Here is a 20,887-nt window from a genome sequence, read left to right as displayed (position 1 = left end):
TGAGCACAGAGACAAATAGCTGTCAGCTTTTCCAAGTAAACAGAAGCAGAAGGGAGGAGTGCCACATCTGGCTTTCTACAGAGCATAAAGATTCAGACTTCTAAGGCTATTCACAGGAGGAGAGACCGGAGAGGAAGGGCAGGGGAGACAGGAATAGAGGAAGTGGGGCCGGGAGAGAGGTCAGGTAGAGGGGAGGCCATCTTCCCTCAGAAGCTTGGAAACTCCAGGGGAAAAACACGGAAGTTGCCAGGCAGAAAGAGGGCAGAAAGAGGCCACTTTGTGCAACAGCAACCAGGGAGTGAGGGGAAAGAAAAAACCACCAAGGTGACATTTGTCCACCAGAATTTTAAAAAGGGAAAAGAATTACTACTGAATCTGCCCACAAAAGGAGTAACTTAGAGGCACTGAGGTACAAGATTAATACAATCTTCAGCTAAGGAAAATAAGTAAAGATGCCACTTTTTACTTTTAATTTCAGTGTTTCTTACTACTAGAATTCTTTTTTTTTTTTCTTTTGAGATAGAGTCTCACTCTGTTGCCCAGGCTGGAGTGCGGTGGCATGATCTTAACTCACTGCAACCTCCACCTCCCAGGTTCAAGGGATTCTCCTGCCTCAGCCTCCCAAGTAGCTGGGACTACAGGCATGTGCCACCACACCCAGCTAATTTTTGTATTTTTAGTAGAGATGGGGTTTCACCATGTTGGCCAGGATGGTCTCTATCTCTTGACCTCGTGATCTGCCCACCTAGGCCTCCCAAAGTGCTGGGATTACAGGCACGAGCCACTGCGCCTGGCCACCACTAGAATTCTTTTGTAAAATTCCAAGGTTAACAAGTTCATGAAAAGAATGAAAGAGATTTAATCCTGTATCTGAATTCTCTCCTGCAAACCACCTTGCTGTAATATTCATACCAGTGCCACTTGAAACGTACAAAGCACACATAGTGCTAGGATCTTGTGAAAATGCAGGTTCTGACTCGGCTGGTCTGGGGCGAGGAGACTTTGCATCTCTAGCCAGCTCCCAGGGTTGCCCAGGCAGGCCAGTGGATCACACCTTAAGCAGCAAGAATTGAGACCACCCACTGTCTGTCCAAATTTTTCTTTTACAGAATATAGAAGTGACAAAAAATCAACTTTTTCCCTAGTCTCTAAAAAAAATTGTTGCTTATTGAGTGAATATTTATTAATAACTCCTAGGAGGCTGAATACAAGAAAAACATGGCCCCTGCCTTCCCCCAGTCCATGGAGAAGCTCAGGATGATGGGCCCATAAACTGTGCCATCTTCCCTCCCCTCTAGCCTAGACCAGGCGTGTCCCGTGCTACCTGCTCTGCTAGTGCCAACAGATCAGCACTGTGCCATCCCATGGGGGGTGTGACCTGCACAGAGAATCCTGTGCCCTGCCCCCAAAGCCCTCACAATTAGAGAGCAGGATAGAGTTTCTACTACTCCTTCATTCTCCCTGGCCAGTCTCTCCCTCCTTCACCCCATCTGTTCCAGTGACACATCCCAAGGAACAGACATGCCCAGTTTGAGATAGGGCAGCTCCTGCAAAGCCTCACTTCATGGTAGCAGAGTCATCTGCCCTATGTGGAAACAGAAAGACAAGGTTTCAGAAGAGAGTGGCAGGAGACACTCTGCTCCAGGGGAGAGAGGACACTCAGCAGGAGCTATGAACGTCATTAGGACGAGATAACGAAGACTTAAGTGGCTCTTGATTTCCAAGTATTTCTACTTCCTCTTTTTGACCGTATAGCTGGGCCCTCGATGGAAAGACATTTCAGAAGCCTCTCTCTGCCTCTGACAGTTTTGGCTGAAATCCAAAGCAGAAAGCAGAAGCTGCTCTTCCTGGCTTGTTAGCATCTGAGCTCCCGGAAGAGATTATACCAGAAAAGCCTGGGAGATTTACTGGAAATTATATTAGAAGAGACTGTGCTAGAATTGCCTGTGATTATAGAGATGACACTAGAAGAAATGTATTTTGTGAGGACAAAGGTGGTGGGGTGCCCCTTCAGGCAGCACTTAGGGAGTGAGGAGATGTCCTGTAGACCCTCAGGAGTCAGATGTGGAGGGAGCGGAGAGGCTGGCGGGATCGGGGAACACGAGGCAATGGTGGCCTGAGGATGTGATGAGACCTCAGGGTGATGTGCCAGGAACACCAACCCCTGGGAGCTGCAGCTCTCAGCTGTGGCAAAGGCAGGTGTGGTCCCACACCATGAGAGGCACCCCTTTGTGGGGAACCCGGGGGTTCCCCAAAGGGCTCCTCAACAGTAAACAGGGAGGGGATTTTGAGAACACAGTGCTGTGGCACACCCGATCCCCTCCCAGGCTGTCCCAAGCTGTCCCCATCTCCTAGTGTCTGAGTTTGCTAGGGCCCCTGTAACAAAGCACCCAGTGAGGGGCTTAAACAGCAGAAATTTCTTTTTTATTATTGTTATTATTTTTTTAAGAGACGGCGTCTCGCTTGTTGCCCAGGCTGGGGTGCAGTGGCTATTCACAGGGGCGATCCCACTACTGATCAGCACGGGAATTTTGACCTGCTCCATTTCCAACCTGGGCTGGTTCACCACCCCCTTAGGCAAACTGGTGGTCCCACTCCCAGGAGGTCACCATATTGATGCTGAACTTAGTATGGACACCAGATCGGCATAGCACACTACAGCCCAAAACTCCTGGGTTCAGGCGATCCTCCCACCTCAGCCTCCTAATTAGCTGGGACTACAGGCATGTGCCACCATGCCCAGCAACAGCAGAAATTTCTTTCCTCACAGTACTGGAAGACCGAAGCCCAAGATGAAGGTGCCAGCAGAGTTCCTCCGAGGCCTCTCCTTGGCTTCTCCCTGTGTCCTCCTGTGGCCTTCCCTCTGGGCTTGTCGGTATTCTAATTGCCTGTCCTCATAAAGACATCAGACATATTGGATGAGGGCTCACCCCAATGACCTCATTTTCACTTAATTACCTCTTTCAAGACCCGATCTCAAATACAGTCACATTCTGAGCTACTGGGGGTTAGGGCTTCTGCATGTGAATTTGGAAGGGACACAAATTCAGCCCCTCACGCTCACGTCCACCACCTCCCACCCTTCTCCAGAAGCACAGAATGAATGGTCTCCCTCCTGCCTCAAGGGCTCTGGTACTCTCCAGGCCAGAGGGCCAGCCTTCTGTCCATTCTACAGTGTAGATTAAGATCTTTGTAGATGGAGGCCTGAATGTCGATATTTGGAACAACTAAGAGACACCCCCTGCCCAACTTTGGCCACTGTTCCTTGGAGTCAGGGTGGCGAGTGGGCAAGTGACTCAGTCCTGTCAAATGTACCCACGGACACTGAGGTGTGAGCAGCCCTGCTCACTTTGCATTCTCATGGCTGTCCATGACATGAACTATGGCAAGCTCAGGGTGCTCTGCCCCTGAGTGTCTGCTGCTTTGCATTCTCCTTTCTCATGTTCCTCGTCTTCCTACAGTTCTTCAGCAAGCATAAGCACAAGCACACCACCTTCCTGCCTGATTAAGTCAATATTACTTGGCAGTCAAGTAATATTCATTCTTCGTAGTAAAGGGTTTATGCCTTGCCTCTTAAGCAGACCATAAACTTGTTGGTGTCAGAAGCTGTCTCAAGTCTGTGTGTATCATAACCCTGCACACAGCAGGGCACAGTAGTCAGGAACAGTGAAGGGTCTGAGGTCTAACTGTACATGTAGGTCAGCAAGTCAGTCTACCACAGTTTCATGGATGCTGGTAGAAGCCACAAAACCCCGAGTTGTAACAAAGAACAATTCATTATACATGGCAATAGCAGTGGCCACAGTAGCAGCATTTTTGCATGGGTTCAATAACCCCAGTTCCCACAGGCAAGGCAAAGAGGCATTGCAGTGACACCAGCACACCCAGTGGGCTAGGTTCTAGAAGAGGAGCCCTGAGCTTAAGGAACCTGATTCTTTTATAGCAGGCAATCATACCTGAACACTATTGGTCCAGGAGACACTATTTTCCGAGGCTGCCCACTAGGAGGTGCGAACATCTTTGAAAAGCCAGTCAGTGCCACTGCTCATGAGATGTGTGGAAACATGAGACCTGGAGAAAGGCAGCCACCCACATTTTTTGATGGGTTGAGCATTTCCTGGAGCCTGGCTAAGTGGGGCCCGATAGGCACTTTCCCTTCTCATGTGGCTCTTTCCATATTATCCACTTCAACCCTGTGTGGCTTCTGGGCTCAGCTACTTTACATTTGCCTGTTTAGCAGAGAATTGGGAGCTTCCGTGATGCCATTGCTGGGGGTAAAATAAATGTCGAGGTTCAGGAGGTTCTAAATTCCTCTGAGATTCTAATGTCTTCTTTACCGGGGGCTAAAGGTGGGGATTGGAACTGCAGTGGTTCTCAGCCCAAGTTTTTCCACGTGATGATTTATGGGCTCTGGACCCCGAAAAATGAGGAAACCAGCTGGCTTCACACCTGCTGCTCATCCAAGGTTGCCTCCTCTGGGGAGGGATTCTTGAGCATTCCACCCCCTCAACCACGAAACAGAATGAAACACTCCCTCCACGGCAAGCTTCGACATCAGGACCAGCTTTGTGTGTAAAAAGCCTCATAGCAAATATTTTATGGTTTGTGGGCCAGTCTCTTTAGACTCCTAAGTTCTGCCTTTGTAGCACAAAAACAGCTACAATGTGGAAACAAATGGGCATGGTTGTGTTTCGATAAACTTATCTTTACAGAATTAGATGGCGGGCTGGATTTGCCCCTCAGGCTGTAATCGGCTGACCCTGTCCATATTCTGAACACACTTCTGTCTCGAAGGCTTCTTAACAAACCTCTGCGTAAAGCACAGACTGCTGAGGGTCCCAGGGAGAGCAGCACTGCAGCACTGACCTTGGTACAGGCCTCCACTCCAAGTCCTGTGCGGGAGCGGGTCTCACCCAGCACAGCAGCTCTGCGCCTCCGTGGCACCGCTCTGCCAGGAGGAAGGGTCAGGTCCTGCCGTCTATCAGCTTGGATCTGAATACCAGCCCTACGGGGCTGCTCAGTAATGAAACTGACCTCATGGAGATTTCACAAAGCCCCTCCTAGCTTTCCTGACCTTCAGAAACGCTTACATCTATATATTTGTTATATCTTCATATATAAATAAAATGGAAAAAGTCAAAATCAATTTGTTATCATTTGCAATGAAAGAAAAGAAGACTAAGAATGTGTTTATGTGTGTGTGGAGAGAAGAAAAGAGACGGAGCCAACACTAATTACTACAAAACAAAAAAAGAGAAGGGAAAGAAGACAGGGAAGGAGGGGGCCAAAGTCCCATTCCATGCTCCACACAGTTCTCTAAAGTCTGCAGGCCGAGGCTGCAGGACCCTAGACAATCTTGGCAGGTAAGGAGATTCCAGGCCCAATATACTTCCTTCCACTTTACCCTGAATTGAAGAAAACCATAAAGGGGAGTTTTGCTACCTGGGATGTGGAACAGAACGTAATTAAATTTAGTCTTCTTGGGACCGTGTTTCCATGGGATACATCAGCTCCCATTTAACTTCATACATATCGACACAAAGAAAGGTCTCTCAGAGTACACAACGTGTGTAAACCACATCTTTCTGGGCAAAGTTGCTTTTCTGGATTGTTTATGTTTAATCAGCATTGGGGAAAATGCGACAATATCTGTTACTGGACTTGAGAACCCCAGAGTGGGAACAGCAGGTGCCGATGCTGTGGGGAGAAGAAAGCGGGGGCTGGACAGTGGCCACAGAGGAGGCAGTGTGAGGAACCAGGCAGTGGGGGCCCTGGGCTGGCCCAGACAGGGACATGCAGGCACCCGGTGGGGTCTTTGGCAGCTCACAGGACCATGACAGGGGGTGGCTGCTCCCTAGAGGGAGAGGGGGGCACTGAATTCTCCCCCAATAGCCTCTTCTCTGATCCTCCCTCATCCTGGAAAAAAAAAAAAAAAAGAAAAAGAAATCCTTAGGGGAAAAGGGATGCAGGCGGAGTTAGAGTCACAGAACTCAGAAAGCAGAAAGGAGGAGGGAAAGGAAGAGGTGACAGGAAAGCAGATCAGGCAAAAAACAAGGTGGCAGAGGAAGGGGAGTCGGATAACACCTGGGACAGGGCCGAGGGGAGTGCAGGGGAGGGTGCAGAGAGGCACAGGGCAGCAAGAGTTGACCCAGGACGCTGGTGACTGTCACATTCCCCAGACAGCAAAGGGGAGAGCTGCATATGGAAAGAAGCTGAGGGGGACCAGGCCCAGCCTCGGGTTCGGGTGCCCCTGGCCCCGCACTCCTACCTGCCCCACACCCTCAACACCCAGACCCGCACTGCCCAGCGGCTTCTCCCCAACAACTCACCAGGGGTGGGGAGCTCCTCCGACCACACAAGTTTCGAAGACCCACTCCCAGGGAAGCCAAGGACACAATGACCTTCAAGATACAGACAGCCAGGAAGAGGGCACAGATTGCTGTGAACAACCTCTGGAGATAAGGGAAGAAAAAAGACAGTCAGCTGTCAGCTGCTCCAGTGCTGCCCACATCATCACCCTCTCCACCCACCCAGGCGCTGACTCTCTCCAGCCTGCAGCTCCCACCAGAGCTGACTGTGTTTCCAGCCACAGCTTCCATCCCGCTGGCTTGTCTGCAGAGTGACCTTACCACTCCCTGTCAAGAAGTAGAGTCTATTCCTTCAACCCCTAGAATCTGGAAGGGCCTAGGACAGCTTTGGCCACAGTGAAAGTGACACTATACAGTGACAGGGGTAGTAGCCCTTAGCTGGCCTGGCAGCTTCCACTTTCTGCCTCCTGAAATGCTCACTACTGGGGTGCTCCCCATTGGAGCCCAGTCTCCGTGCTGTGAGAAGCCCAAGCCACATGGAGAAGCCATCACAGGCTCTCACTGACACCCCTGCCGAGCTCTGAGTCATTCAGCTGCATCATCTCATACCCCCAGCCTTGGCAAGTGCTTGGATAACTTCACCCCCATCTGACTGCAACTGCAGGAGAAAACCCGCAAGTGACGACTGCCCATCTGAATCCAGCCAACTCACAGTACTGTGAGAAAGAATAAGTTGTCATTTTAAGCCACTACATTTTGGGGTGGTTTTTAATTCAGTAATGAAAACCTGGGATACCCACACACCAGGAAAACCAGAAGGGCGGCCCACTAGCTCCTCTATGAAATGTCTCCTCTTTGTTCTTCAACCTCTTTGATGCAGAGAATCTTCATGTCATGAGGTCTGAGAAATATCTGCAGCTTACATTAAAACCTTGTGAACAAGACCCAGCATGAGGTCCAACCTCAAAGTGCCTACATCTCTATCCTCCAGCGTCCCCAGCTCCCTGGGAGCAAAGAGCTGTGGTGGGTCTCTGAAGACCGGACTCTTCCTGCTCACCCTCAGCAACTGCATGTGATCTCTACAGTCTATCTTCCGCCAACTGATCTCTTGACTTGCTTGTCGTATCCATCTGTACTCAGGGGTAGGGATGACAGGGTCCAGGAAATCACACACAGTGTCGATGTAGGAAAGGTCATTAGTTTGCCAGATGAAGCTGTTCACACAGAGAACAACAGCAGCCACAGCTGTAGCAAAGCCTGCCAGAGTGAGCAGGCTGGATACGTAGCCCTGGAAGAGAAGGAGGGTCAAGACACAGGCACTCTCAATCAGTGGAAAAGTCATGAGGTTCCCGCCTCAAACCCATCTCCTCTTCCCCAGCCCCTGTCCAGGAAACCCTCTCCTCCCCTCCAAGAAAGACCCCGAGATATTGGCAACCGAAAGGCATAAGACATAACAGAGCAGAACTCAGGAGGGAGATAGTGAACAAGGTGGAGGAGGGAGGGTGTCCAAGACTCACAGCAAGTTTGCCCCGGCGCTTCTCATGGACAATGGCCCCAGCTCCTGCTGCAATCGCCTGAAAAGAGAATACACCAGAAAAAGGCCTCCAGTTTACTCTTCTGAATTGATCTATTACCACCCTCCCACCAACGTTCCCAGACAGTCAATGTGAAGCAGGATCCCTGGGACAAAGAACTCTGACACACAGACGGGACTCCACCTACACCTGCCCCACCCCCCCACCTGTCTTCAAGAGAGCAATGGAAGTGACAGGGTTTTATCCACACCCCAGGGAAGCTTCCTCATGGCCAAGGGCCATTTGGCCCCAGGGGCTTTGGTCACGTCCCCAAAGCCCCAACCTAGATCCATAAGCGCCTTCTTGCCCATCACCACTTGCCTCCCATAGGGCTCACAGCCTGTTCCTTACTCACCGCAGATCCCACCCAGAAGGCACAGCCTGAGGCACGAAGCACAGTCCAGGGCCCCAAGCAGAAACACACTCCAAGGACACAGCTCACCAGCCCCAGCAATATCTGAGTTATCTGCAAGACAGGATGAGAAACCAGGCCCCTCCTGTGAGCCCCCGTGCCCCAGCTGCCCCAGGAGCAACTGCCTGGCTCCTACCTAGGCAGCTTTCCTCTCCTTTTCCTTTGCCTTGACCTCTCTGCAGCTCTGATTCTGGAAGGTTCTGTCCCCTTAAAATCCACGAAGCAGCACTGGCCTGGATCTCCCCTCACCCTTCTCATAGGCTTGGCTATTTATCCTTCATCACTTTTTCCCAACTTCAACACTTTCTCATCCCACCTGAAGATTCCCACTTTTTTCTCCCCTTTCTCCCTCAGAGGTCCCATTGTCCCATCCAAACCCCCAGCCTGACCTTAGCTTCTGCCCTATCTTTTCTCTTCAGATCCAAGCAAATACTCTTGAAGGCTCTGTGGCAGACACAAAGATGTGCTGCTAAGACCCCCTTCAAGAAAGGGCTTGTGTGATTGATTGCTGAGCAAGCATAGTTGTCAGCTCCTTCAAGGTCACCCTAATCTTTCAAGCTGAGGACACATGCTGGGGAGGGTCCCCCAGCCAATGATTAAGCAAGACAGAGGCTCAAGGGCCATGTCCACCTCGTGTGGAGCACCTGCAATGGGCAGCCTTTGCCTGGGAGCTCCCTGCTGGGCTGGCAGAGTCTGTAATGCAGCCTGACAGTTCTTCCTCACCAATCATGCTCCCCTTCTCATTTCATAGGTGTCAGACCCCAATAAGCCATTCACACACCCAACTCCGACTCAGAAGAGAACTCCTTCCTGGAGAACCCAACTACCACCACCTGCACATCCTACTGGCATCTCAGATTTGTCACATCCAAATCCCACACCCCTTCACCCCACCACACACACACACACACACACACACACACACACACACACACACACACGTCTCTCGAATTCTGCTTCTCCTTTCAGGGCTCTGATCTCCTAATCACCCACACTCAAACCTCTGCGTGTTGTGGATGCCTTTCTGCCCTTATGCCCCAAACCCCTTCACTCCCATGCCGTGGAGAGCCACAAAGGACAGGGACTTCTTTGTCTCCGCACCATTCCTGTATGATTATGGGAGTGCAGACCCTTGATCCTTCTCGTCTGGATGCCTCCTGACTCTGAGCAGGTTCCTGCTCAGAATCCATCCACAACCTTCTCTCTGTCGAAGCTAATTCAGGACACACTCCTCACCTGGCCTTTCAAGGTTCTCAGCAATATGGACTCAAATCACCCAATCATGAAGCCCGTTCTCTCTACCCTTAACCATTGCAGATCTTGCCCTACGCCTTCTGGCCTCTTTGCCTTTGCCCCTGCCATTCGTTAACCTGGAATTCTTTTTTGTCCATCTTCCAGCTCTGTCTATACCTATTCCTTCTCCATTCAGTGTTCTTCTGCCTCAAGGATATCAGATGTGCTTTTCCCTCGCCTGATACACTTTAGTCCCAGTCATTGGTATAGCTGCTGTTCCTTCTGAAGGACACTGAGCACTTTTAGGTACAGCCCAGGGATTCTCTCTGTAGTTTGGCCTGAAGTGCTAAACACATTGTGTTACACCTATAGGCTCTCAATCCATGTGGAAATGAAACTGAATTAACAGCCTTTAGGCTCTTGTTCCTGTTGCCCCACCTCTGGCTAAGACCGACTCCTCTGTGTCAAAGAAGAGGTCGATTCTTCCTTTCCATCCAAATTTCTGTGGGGAAACTTACAACTTTTTCTTACACAAGATGAGATATAAATAGTGATTTCTCATGTCCCTTTCATGGGAATTCAACCCACTTTCCTTTTTGTGCATCCTATCGGAGAAGGAGAGTTTCCATGATGAAAGCTGAGCCTGCAATGGGATCATTCTTGTCACACTCAACTAAAACAGAGTCGAGAGACCAGGGGCAAAAAGCACTCAGGGCACAAAATGTAATTCTCTGCAAGCCAGGGTGCTGCCGCTGCCTGCCCTAACCCGAAACCAGCTTTACCTACAGCTTCTGAGATACCTTGCTACAACTCTAGGACTAGTTTTACCCACACCACTGCTCACCCACCAGAGCTTGCCCAGCTCCCCAAAGCCAGTGATCTTTCTTGGAGGGCAATATGTAACATTTCTCCTTTTTATGAACCTCTGACCTTCTCTTTATTCTAATGACATACTGGAGACCACCCGGTCTGTATGTATATCCCAAATTGCAATTCTCTCCTTAAAATAAAATGTTTTAATTTAGAAGATTTGGATCTATATTTTAATTGACCTCATCACCTCGTTCATGTGCACCCCCAACCCCCCACCAGCCCACTCTTACCCCTAGAGCCAGCTGCTCATAACTTATCCCGGCTCTGGAAGGTACAGTGTCGCCAGGACGGAAAAGAAACTGCTTCAGAGAATCTCCGGCTTTTAGCAGTTGTGTCAAAGCTGATTCCTGGTGGATGTGGATATTGATGTGGGTGGGCTGGGATGGCGTAGAGGACACAGCAACACCATTCACGGTCACCATGTTTTGGGCCATCCTGCCTGCCAGGGAGAAGACACACAGAAGTGAGGTGTGGGAACCAGGTGAGGGAAAAATACACGGCATGAGTGAGAGGAGAGAAACTGTGTCTTTGTCAAGATCCCAGTCGGGCACGGTGGCTCACGCCTGTAATCCCAGCACTTTGGGAGCCCAAAGTGGGTAGATTACTTGAGGTCAGGAGTTCAAGACCAGCCTGGCTAATGTGCTGAAACCTCTTCTCTACTACAAATACAAAACTTCTCCGGGCATGGTGGTGCATACCTGTAGTCCCAGCTACTCAGGAGGCTAAGGCAGGAGAATCACTTGAACCCAGGAGGCCGAGGTTGCCGCAAGCCAAGACCACGCCACTGCACTCTAGCCTGGGTGACAGAGCGAGATTCCGTCTCAAAAAACAAACAAACAAACAAACAAACAGACAGTGTCTTTGTCAAGCTCCAACGAGTCTTTCCTTTGGAAATACAGATATCAATGTCACAGTGACCTCAGTTATTCAGTATATATGTGTATATATCTTCATACAGAATACTTTACACATACACATTTGAGAGATACAACAGGGTATATATACCTTTAAAACCTTATCTCTCATTTTTTCCCTCAAACACTATTTGCCTTGCAGATGGAAAGTAATATTATCAGTTTCTTATAAATCCTACAATGACATTTTTGCATACAAAAGTGTGAAAAAGTATTCCTCCCCACTTTTCCCACAAATACCAGCATACCACACACATTGATTTGCACGATGCTGTGTTCACATCATCATATGTTTTTAGAATAATCCTACATGAATCCATAAAAAGTGTCAACCTAAATAACAGAGAGAGGCTCTCCAAAAGAAAATGAGATTTATTCAGGAATAGGGCATTGCAATGGGGATATGCTTGCCATAGTAAATCACATGCACATTCAGGGAGGTAAAGGAAGACAAAAGGTTTTAAAGAAAAAACAGGGAGACTTACATAATTGCTTTGAGATGATTATCCCTGGCTATAAGGACCAATAACAAGTGTGAGACAGTCCAGTCCAGGGTGAGACAGGCAGTTGCTGGTGAACGTCCTTGCAGAAGCATTTTTTTCTGTCAGGTTGTGATGGCCTTTATGTAAGGTCATCATTTTACAGAGTTCTTTGTGATGATTTTGTTACCAGGTATTTACACAGGAGAATCCTGCCTTGTGGGCCTTCCCAGGCTCTAATTTTCAGATTTTTTTTTTTAAACACAAGTGACTCTATTCTGATTCTGACAACTTTCACAAAAGCTTCTTCAGTCATTTGTGTCACTGCTTACATTTCCAGAGTATGAATTCCTCATAATTTATTTAAGTGGTTCCCTGTTGGTAGACATTTAGGTTATTTCTGATCCTTTTCCATTGCAGACAATGTGGAATTGGCAGGGCAACAGGAAAGTACATTTGCAATTTTAGTAGATATTGTCAATTATCCTCCATGGAGGTGGTAGCAATTCATGTGCAGGAGGCAAACTCTTTTTATCTTTTTCATTTATATGGGGAAAATTGCTTTCCACTGTAGATTTTCATCAATTCTATGTAATAAGATGTCCCATTTTAAATGTATATCTTAATGAGTTTTGACAGAGTTATACATTTGTGCAATTACTGCTTTCTGTAACTATTTCCACATATATATTTTTTTTAGCCTTTATTCCCACATATTTTTAATCCACCGTTCTCTTTTATCTGTTTTAGAGAGAGAGCTGGGGGTCTTGCTTTGTTGCCGAAGCTGATCTCAAACTCCTGGACTCAGGCAGTCCTCCCACCTCAGTCTCCCAAAGTGCTGTGATTACAGGCATGAGACACCACGCCTGGCCCATAGTTCTCTTATTATGAGTGAGGTTCATCGTCTTTTCATACATTAAGGGCCATTTTTATTTTTTCTTTTGTGAGCTCCCCGTTCACATCCTATGTTTTTGTTTGTTTGTTTCTTATGGAAGTTCTTTATTCACAAAAATTACCATCTGTGATATGAGTTTCAAGTGTTTCTTTACAATTTGTGGTTTATTTTTTGACCTTGCTTGCATTTTCATACAATTCAAGTTTCATTCTATTTATGGTGTCTAGCTCTTATACTTTTAAAGGACTTCCCCGTTTCAAGATTATAAAATAATTCTTCCATGTTTTCTTCTAAGTGGCTTTACGCTTTCAGCTTTCACTTTTAAATGTTGACCCATCTGGAATTTGGAAGTTGGAAGCCCAGCCTTGGCCGTTGGGAGACACGGATCCCAGCTCTGTTGCTGTCATTCAGATGTTTAACTTCTGAAGGACACGTTCCATTTGTAGAAAATACATCCTCTTTTCCTCACTGATTTAAAATTCTCTCCTGAGCAAAAATGAAGCGCCCCTAGGAATGTAGGCCTATTCTAGTCTTTATATTCTGCCCGTTGGCATGTCTCATGGGTTATGCATCATTACCACAATTTTAATATGGAACTTAAAGCTAATGGGGCTGTTTCATGATCCCCTCATGGGGTTTTTCTTTCAGAATTGTCATGGCCATTTTTGCTAGCTTACTTCTTCACCTGCACTTTGGAATCAGCTTGCCTGGCTCTAAAATAAATCCTGCATAAGCAATTCTAATGGACATCCTGGCTAAGTATCACAGTTTAAATCCAATATTATTAACAATTCGAATAACACCTCCCATTCGTACTCCACTTACTTTTCAGAGCAGTTTCTCTCTTTCACCCACCTGGCCTCCTTGGGGTTAGAAAGGACAGGAGTTTGACAATTCCGCAAATGCACAAAGTAGAGTCAGACTGATTCCCACCAAAGGAAGCCCAGCCCCAGTTTCCAGCCAGACCTTCCCTTGAAGGCCCGGGCCCTGCCCTGAGCGTATCTCAGGTTCCAGCTACCTCCGGGCCCCCAGGACCACCGCTTCCCCCGCCCCACGTCAACCCCGAGATCTGCCTCGCCCCCTCCAGGGAAAGCGTCCGGCAGCCCCGCCACACCCTGGCCCCGTCCCAGGAGCCACCCCACCGAAGGGCTCCAGCCAGGGGCCAAGAGTTCGGGGAGGAGGAAGGTGGAGGAGACGCGCCAGGCCCAGGCCTCTCCTCCCGCTCTCCAGCCGCTTTTCTGGGGTCACCTCCTGCACCCTCCCACGCGAGTACTCGGGGAAACCAGGATGGAGGAAAAAAGGCGTCCTGTGGACAGGACGGGTCGGGGGCATGGCCCTGGGGACTCCTCGGGACAGAGGGTCCTGCGGCAAGAGGGTCTCCCGGCCCCACCCCTGCCTCACCTGCCGTCCTCGGGGAGCCAGCGGCCGAGCAGAGCCGGCAGGAGCTGACCCAGAGCGGGGGAGCGGCGGGAGGGCGGGGACGGCGGGGACAGGGGTGGGGGCTGCGGCCCCGCCCAGGCTGCACGGTTTCCCGAAACCAGCTTCGGCCCGGGGCCCGGCAGGGGGGTTCCGCCTGGAGGAGCGGACCCGGTGGGAGGAGGCCGAGCCCCCGCCCGCGCCCTGCGTTCCCACTCGCGCACACTTGCGCGCCAGCCCTGGCCGGGTGGGGCTGTGGGCGAGGATGACCCCACGGGCTTTCCCAGGGCTGGCCGCCCGCGCACCCTCCCAGCTCCCCAGAGCCCAGTGACCCACGCGCAGCGAGAGAACCCCAGACGGACCCCAGGGCCGGCCGCCTGCCGGGAACCCGAGGGGCTGAAGTTCAGCCCCACCCCCGCCTCCGCCTACCCCTCCGACTCCGGACACACTTTCCCTCCCACCGCCGCCCCAGCCCTCCTGCCGCCCGCACGAAGGTCCCGAGGAGCGCAGGTGAGGCGGCGCCCCACTCCCGATGGCCCCCGGGCCTCCTTCAGCACGCACCGAGCTGCCTCCGCACAGCTGGCGGAGGGTAGGAGGGACCCCCCACCCGGGGATGAGACTGCAAAAAGGGGGCTGCGGAGTAGGCCGGGTGCAGCCCCGGCCTCTGACCTCCCTCTGCACCGCCGTGCGGTCCTTCCCAGGGCATGGGCAGCGTGAACCCGTCGGGCCTGAGCAGCCATCCCTGGAGCGGGAGGTCGGTGGGGTGGCGGGTGGAGGACCCGGGGCCCAGCTGGGGCGAGGCTGCAACCACAGGAGCTCCACATGCAGCCAAGGGGAGGCTGTGGGGGGAGGCCACAGGAAGAGCCCGGGTGGAGGGGGTGAGGGGTGGGGGCGTGGGGCGCTGCTAGACCCAGACGCCAGAGCCCTTCGAGGAGGATGCAGGGGACAGAGCAGATCTGGGGCAAAAGGGGAGGTTCCCGCAGGCTCAGCAGTCGCCACAGCCCCATCATGGTCATCAGCCCCCTCTGCTACACACACTCCCTTTGAGAGGGGGCCAAGGTGTGGCTCTGTAACCAGGACAGCCATTCATTCGGTGACCCTGAGCCCCACTGGCCCCTGACCTCCCCAACTCCAATGAAATCTACAAAAGTCTTCTGACAGCCCTTCCTCCCTGGTGTTTCCTTCCTAACAGAGGGTATTCCTGACCATGGGGACAGCCGACAGTGGTGAGATGGCCCCCGAGACCCCACAGCCCACCCACATTGATGTGCACATCCACCAGGAATCTGCCCTGGCCAAGCTCCTGCTGACCTGCTGCTCTGCGCTGCGGCCCCCAGCCACCCAGGCCAGGGGCAGCAGCCGGCTGCTGGTGGCCTCATGGGTGAGTGTGGCGGCCTGCCTCATGGGGCTGCGGAAGGGACTCCCTAGTCCCCTCACAGCAGACCAATGTAAGGGCCCCCCTCCTGCCGCAGCAGCACCCTCTGCCAGCCTCCCTCTGAACTTAGGGATGTGCTTCTCTGGCCTTCTCAGTAAGAGCCTGGGGAGGGGAGGCTCTGGGCTCAATGGGGTGTGGAGGTGCCACTGACCATGCAGAGAGTTCCAGTCGGTGGAGCCCTGAGTCCATCCTTTCCTCTGGGTCAAACTCCAGATGGGCCACTCTCCTCTCTCCTTCCTCTCCCTTCTCTTTTCTCCTCCACCTCCCTCTTCCTTCTCCTCCTCCTCCTCTTCCTTCTTTCTCTTCTCTCTCTCTCTCCCACCCCACCCTCTCTTTTTGGGGTTTTAGCCATTAATCCCCGCAGGGGCAGGTCCTCCTAGGAGCCAGGATCTTGGGTCCTTTGTCGTTCAGGTGATGCAGATCGTGCTGGGGATCTTGAGTGGGGTCCTCGGAGGATTTCTGTACATGCGCAGGTTCACCCTCCTGGTCAGCTCGGGAGCTGCCATCTGGACAGGGGCTGTGGTGAGTAGAGCAGACTGGTGCTCGATGACCTGTGGGAGGTGTGGGGACATTGCTCTCCTGATTGCCCTCCTCCAACATGGCACCACAGAATGCTGGCAGTCAGAAAGATCTGATCATCTAGGCCCATTCCCTGCCTGTACAGATGAGCAAACAGCGGAGGGCACTGGCGGCGTGTCCTAGTCACACTGTCCGCCCTCCCAACGCCTGCCCAATGCTGCTCCCATCAGGCTGCCTGCCTCTCCCCGCCTCAACAGTAAATGTCAACTAAGGATCTAAGGACCTGCCCATCTCCGGATACTTGTGTTGAGATGGCGGAGGCAGAATGTGCAGATAGTATGCGAGCGCCCAGGAAGCATCACACTTGGTTATTCCCATTGTCCTCCACAGGCCCTGCACACAGTAGGAATCCAGGAATTATTGTCAATAGATGGGTGTGTATAGTTTGCACAGGAGCTGGGTGGACTGGTCATGGTGCCAAACCCTCAGAATAGCAGTATAACGCACATATTTGCTGGTAATCACCTTCACCCAAACTATGGCAAAATACCCGGATGAGTTACAGAATTAGCCAAACAGGATTCAGGCCCACCTGTCCACTGGGATATACTAGATTTCCTGTTCTTCAAGCCCAGTTGAATGGATCATTGGGCACTGTTAGGACAGGCTTCTAGACCTAAACGTGCCCACCCTGTACAGATTCACCCTTTATTGAGAGCTTCTCCAGCACCCTATGGCTTTATCTACAAGATCCCACCATCCCTGGAACTTTGATAAAGCACTTGCTGTTGTTTAAAAAGGAAGGTTTAGAGAAGGAAGAGGGGCTCACACCTGGCTTGACCACAGGCTCTTAGGCGTCACTAAAGCAGGGCCTTCTGCGGCCTCAGGAGTTGGATCCTGGCTCCACCCTCTCAGCAGCTAACATTACCATGGATAAAAAGGCTTCGCATGAAACCTCCGGCCCAAGCAGAGTGTGCTGGGGAAGGGCCTGCTGCACAGAGTCTCTTTCATGGGAGGGGACTCGCATTCCCTGTGCTCAGACTCCTACTGGCTCAATCTCTCCCCAGGCTGTGCTGGCTGGAGTTACTGCCTTCATTTACGAGACACGGGGTGGTACCTACTGGGTGAGTTCAGAGAAGGGCATGGGAGGGGACCAGGCTCAGGCTGGAGGCCACCCCAATCTCCAGCCCTATCACAGGCTTCTCTGGGACTTGCCCTCTTTTCCCCAGACTGGACTCTGGGAGAGACAGAATCACGAAGATTTCTCTCTGCCTCCTCCCTCCCCAGTCTCTGCTGAGAAGTCTGCTAGAGCTGGCAGCTTTCTCCACAGCCATTGCTGCCCTCGAGCTTTGGAACGAAGATTTGCGATATGGCTACTATTATGGCGACAGTTTGTGCCGCATCTCTACCTTCAGTAACTGGTACAACACCCCAGCCCCCACTGACAGTCCAGAAGAAGTCAGAAGGCTCCAACTGTGTACCTCCCTCCTGGACATGCTGAAGGCAGGTGGCCCAGGGGAAGGGCAGCAGCAGGTGGGGCAGGGATGGCCTGCAGGCAGGCCAGGCTGGGGGCAAGAGTCAGGTTCTTCACCAGAAATAGGTGTTACAGCAAGCTTGATTATTGTCACCAAAGACAAAGCATCACACAAAACAGAAGTGGCTCCTGTAGTTGTGGGTATTAACAGACTAGTGGGAAATACAAGCATTAAAAGAATAAATGAACCAATACTGTAAGTGTGCAAAGATGTTAAATGCATGTTTTCCCTTGGTCCTCTCAAGTCTTAGAGGTTATAGGGAATCAAACCATCGCCCAAACCTGTCACTGTGCAAATGAGGACACAGGCCCAGTGTGCGGGGTTTCCAGCCGCATTCCGCACACTGGATGCATTGACTTCCCCTCTTGAAGCCACAAACTTGGAGATAAAGGGATAGAGATTGACCCAGATCAGCAAGGAGTATGGGGACAGAGCAGGAAGGCAGCTGTCATCCTGGTGCTTACAGCGTGGCTCCTCTGTCCCCAGGCCTTGTTCATTACCCTTCAGGCCATGCTCTTGGCTGTCTGGATTCTGCTGCTTCTGGCATCTCTGGCCCCTCTGGGGCTGTACTGCTGGAGAATATTCTCAGCCATAAAGGTGAGTTCCTCAAGTGTGTGCCTGTGCGTTTGGGGCAGTGGAGCTGCTCAAAGGAGACAGGAATGGACAGTTGACAGTTTGGGGAGGAGAAAGGGGCCCATGACACAAATCCCAAGTATTATCATGCCTGTCTTTCTACCCCAGTGGTGGCCCAGTCCAGAAAGCCCCTGTCCCCAACCAAGTGGCCTCCAAGCCAAAGAGCCCAGTAATCCAGGGAAGTCCATATCCGTGCTATGCCTTTGCATCAGGTACCACGCAGCTGATTCTGGTAGCTCACAGCTAAGCTGCCCTGGAGGAGAGACTCCACCCTTTCTCTCCCCCTGATGGTTGTCTTGCCCTTCCTCCCCCCTTAGAAAAGAGACAAGAAGGAGATGTTGGAATGAGTGGAATCTAGCCATGCGTCTCCTGATAATAGCACCTGGTGCGCCTGCACTGGGCATCCCTGCATCTGACTGCTGGAAGAAGAACCCGACTGGGGAAAAGAGACTCTCCAACAGCCCCAGTTATCCTGCCCCTAGGACCACGGCCACAGCCCTGCTCCAGCAGCGCTTGCCCATTCCTTGCACCCCTTCCCCCATCCTGCTCCGCTTTATGCCCCCTCCTAAGCAGTCATGTGATAATAAACTCTCACGTTATCATGCCCAGGTTCTTGCTTAGTTATTCCCAGGAATTTCTCTTGGCTGGGGGAGGAAGTGGAGAAGGAGCCGACAGCAAACCTCAGACACTCTTAGCTCCCCAACCTCCTGCCTCAGGCTAGAGTTGCTGGCCCTGGAGCTAGAGCCTCTTTGAGGCTGGTCCGGTGACTGTAGGTTCAAAGGCCTAGAAATAAAGGATGAAGGGGGCTGAGACTCTGAGCCCACTCCCTATCACTGACATTTAAGAAGGTGAATGCTTGGCAATTTAAGAATTAGAATTTTTTTTTTAATTTTGACTGTCTGAAAAGATTAAGTAGACAACCTATAGCACATCCAGCAATAAAGAAAGGACATCCAACAATATGGCAAGATAGAAACCATTACAGATTGTCCCATAAAAATTCCTAAAACTGCTGGATAAAATATGAATCATGTATTTTTAAATTAATGACTATACTATCAATAAAAAGATGGAAGCCATCAAAGCCCAAAGTAGAAGTCGGAGCCAGAATTCAGAGAGTGGAAGCCAGTATCTGCCTGCATCCGTCCCACAACCACCCACGTACCCAGTGTTCCACCTGAAGGGCACGCAGGGCTCAGCATGTAGTTGCATTCATGGCTAAGTTATATTACAGTAAAAGGATACACAAGGTGGGGGGGGCAGGGAACACATCAGGTGGACTCTGGAAGAATAATCCAGGCACAGGCTTCCTATTTCCTCCTACAGTGAGAGGCCGCACAGTAACACAGCAGTGTTTCTGCCCAGGGAAGCCCACCTAGGACTCCAAGACCAGGGTTTTGATTGAGAGCTGGCCACACAGGCAGCCTCTCCACCTGCACGGCTACTGCAATTTCAGACTCCCAGAAGAAAAGCAGGTGTCCATCTGAAATCACATTGTACGGTCCAGGCAAGCTGATAGAGTGGAATTTAGTACACAGGCACACAAACCACCGTATCAGCATAGGGACATTCCAGAAGCCCAATTCCTAGAAGACAGCAAAAGGTAGCAAAACCTGGTAAAGGGCAGCCCCCTGTGTTAACTCTTTCCTGCTCACTGCCCTAACGGCATCTGCCCACCTCTTGCAACCCAAAACTGCACTTAATAACTATGTGAAAGACAGTAAATACCACTTAAACTGGAGAGTCACAGTGAAGAACCCAGTATAAATCTCCAATTTCAGAGAACAATTGGAGGGAAAAATCCACTCCATCAAGAGAGATGACAAGTTAACTCTTGGTGAAAGGGGTCAGATGAAGATTCATGAATATAAGCTGGCCCTAACATGGACTTAATGGACGGAATTCTCACTCCTTGGACAAACCCCCAAACCCTGAGAAAATAATTTAAAGGTCCTCAAGATGATAATGACTCCTGACACCTGTCAGAAACAAATGCAAATTCTGCCTGGAGAAATTTACCTTCAACTAAGTCCTTAAAAGATCTGCATGACTATACTTTTTAAAATGAGACATAGAAAGCAAAAAAAAAGGATGACGATTATAAATTACGTTTATGAGTAACTGCAATAAATACAAATGGATAAAATGGTCCATTTGAAATACAGTATAGACTGTTATTTTTATAAAACTCATCCATATGCTATTTACATGAAAAACAACTAAGCAAAGATACAGAAAAATAGTAAAAAGATGGGGAAAAAGATATACAACCAAATTAGTATGGCTCTATTAAAGTCAGCCTTTAAGGTTACGAGCATTCCTGGAGACAAAGAGGCCACTCATGGTCACTCATAGTTGTTCCCTCCTTCCTTACTAACAGAAACTCAGTTTTGTTTTGTTTTCCATTGCTACTCCCAGCCTTCCTTGCAACTGAGGATTGTGATAGCCCACACTCCCAGCCAATGAGGGGTCGAGAGAATTCAATGGGAACAGAAAGAATTGGCTGGTTTCCCTACTGTCTCCCCTCTGCTTTCTCCCTTTCTGCCAGAAATCAGGACCCCTTACCTGACACTGGAGGAGCCATTTTGTGGCCAAGCGAGTAACAGCCACAGGCAGGAAATGATGCAAAAGACTAAGGAGCCTGGACCCTCAATATCATAA

At 50.6% G+C, this 20,887-nt stretch overlaps 2 protein-coding genes across 17 annotated transcripts in view; one reads left to right on the top strand and one right to left on the bottom strand.

The window, feature by feature from the left end:
• Window positions 1–5,443: 5,443 nt before the first annotated feature.
• The window catches only part of TMEM176B (transmembrane protein 176B), a 28,088-nt gene continuing 12,644 nt past the window's right edge, over window positions 5,444–20,887 (bottom strand). The window contains exons 1-8 of one of the 11 annotated variants that reach the window (XM_032245035.1): window positions 14,090–14,318; window positions 13,544–13,551; window positions 10,631–10,839; window positions 8,238–8,348; window positions 7,826–7,882; window positions 7,366–7,596; window positions 6,330–6,452; window positions 5,444–5,916 (exon numbers count right to left, since the gene is read on the bottom strand). In XM_032245035.1, the coding sequence (XP_032100926.1) occupies window positions 5,824–5,916; window positions 6,330–6,452; window positions 7,366–7,596; window positions 7,826–7,882; window positions 8,238–8,348; window positions 10,631–10,834 (819 nt within the window). In that variant the 5' untranslated portion in view covers window positions 10,835–10,839; window positions 13,544–13,551; window positions 14,090–14,318 and the 3' untranslated portion in view covers window positions 5,444–5,823. The other 10 variants (XM_032245028.1, XM_032245036.1, XM_032245033.1 and 7 more) reach the window with 10 other exon arrangements.
• Window positions 14,434–18,862, top strand: TMEM176A (transmembrane protein 176A). Of its 6 annotated transcripts, none has more exons than XM_032245023.1 (8): window positions 14,434–14,614; window positions 15,297–15,485; window positions 15,951–16,061; window positions 17,126–17,182; window positions 17,346–17,561; window positions 18,080–18,190; window positions 18,335–18,438; window positions 18,544–18,862. In XM_032245023.1, the coding sequence occupies exons 2-8, from the start codon at window positions 15,312–15,314 to the stop codon at window positions 18,845–18,847; spliced, it is 1,077 nt and encodes a 358-aa protein (XP_032100914.1). In that variant the 5' UTR covers window positions 14,434–14,614; window positions 15,297–15,311; the 3' UTR covers window positions 18,848–18,862. The 6 variants fall into 6 exon arrangements, with proteins under 6 accessions (XP_032100914.1, XP_032100918.1, XP_032100917.1 ...); XM_032245022.1 differs by having other exon boundaries at window positions 14,578–14,753; XM_032245027.1 differs by lacking the exon at window positions 18,335–18,438 and having other exon boundaries at window positions 18,544–18,835.

Source organism: Sapajus apella, unplaced genomic scaffold, assembly GCF_009761245.1.
Source record: "Sapajus apella isolate SASKATOON/1434 unplaced genomic scaffold, GSC_monkey_1.0 scaffold56, whole genome shotgun sequence".
In the NCBI taxonomy this organism is placed as follows: Eukaryota; Metazoa; Chordata; class Mammalia; order Primates; family Cebidae; genus Sapajus; species Sapajus apella.
Note: the sequence above shows the minus strand (reverse complement) of the source record. Positions and strands in the feature narration are given on the sequence as shown.

What these genes read in the sequence shown, in the direction of transcription:
- TMEM176A (XM_032245022.1), top strand. Translation starts at nt 14,637, where the DNA reads ATGGCCCCCGGGCCTCCTTCAGCACGCACCGAGCTGCCTCCGCACAGC. An exon ending in GGCTGCTGGTGGCCTCATGG is followed by an intron (nt 15,486 to 15,950) that starts GTGAGTGTGGCG and finishes TTTGTCGTTCAG; the next exon opens with GTGATGCAGATCGTGCTGGG. An exon ending in CCATCTGGACAGGGGCTGTG is followed by an intron (nt 16,062 to 17,125) that starts GTGAGTAGAGCA and finishes ATCTCTCCCCAG; the next exon opens with GCTGTGCTGGCTGGAGTTAC.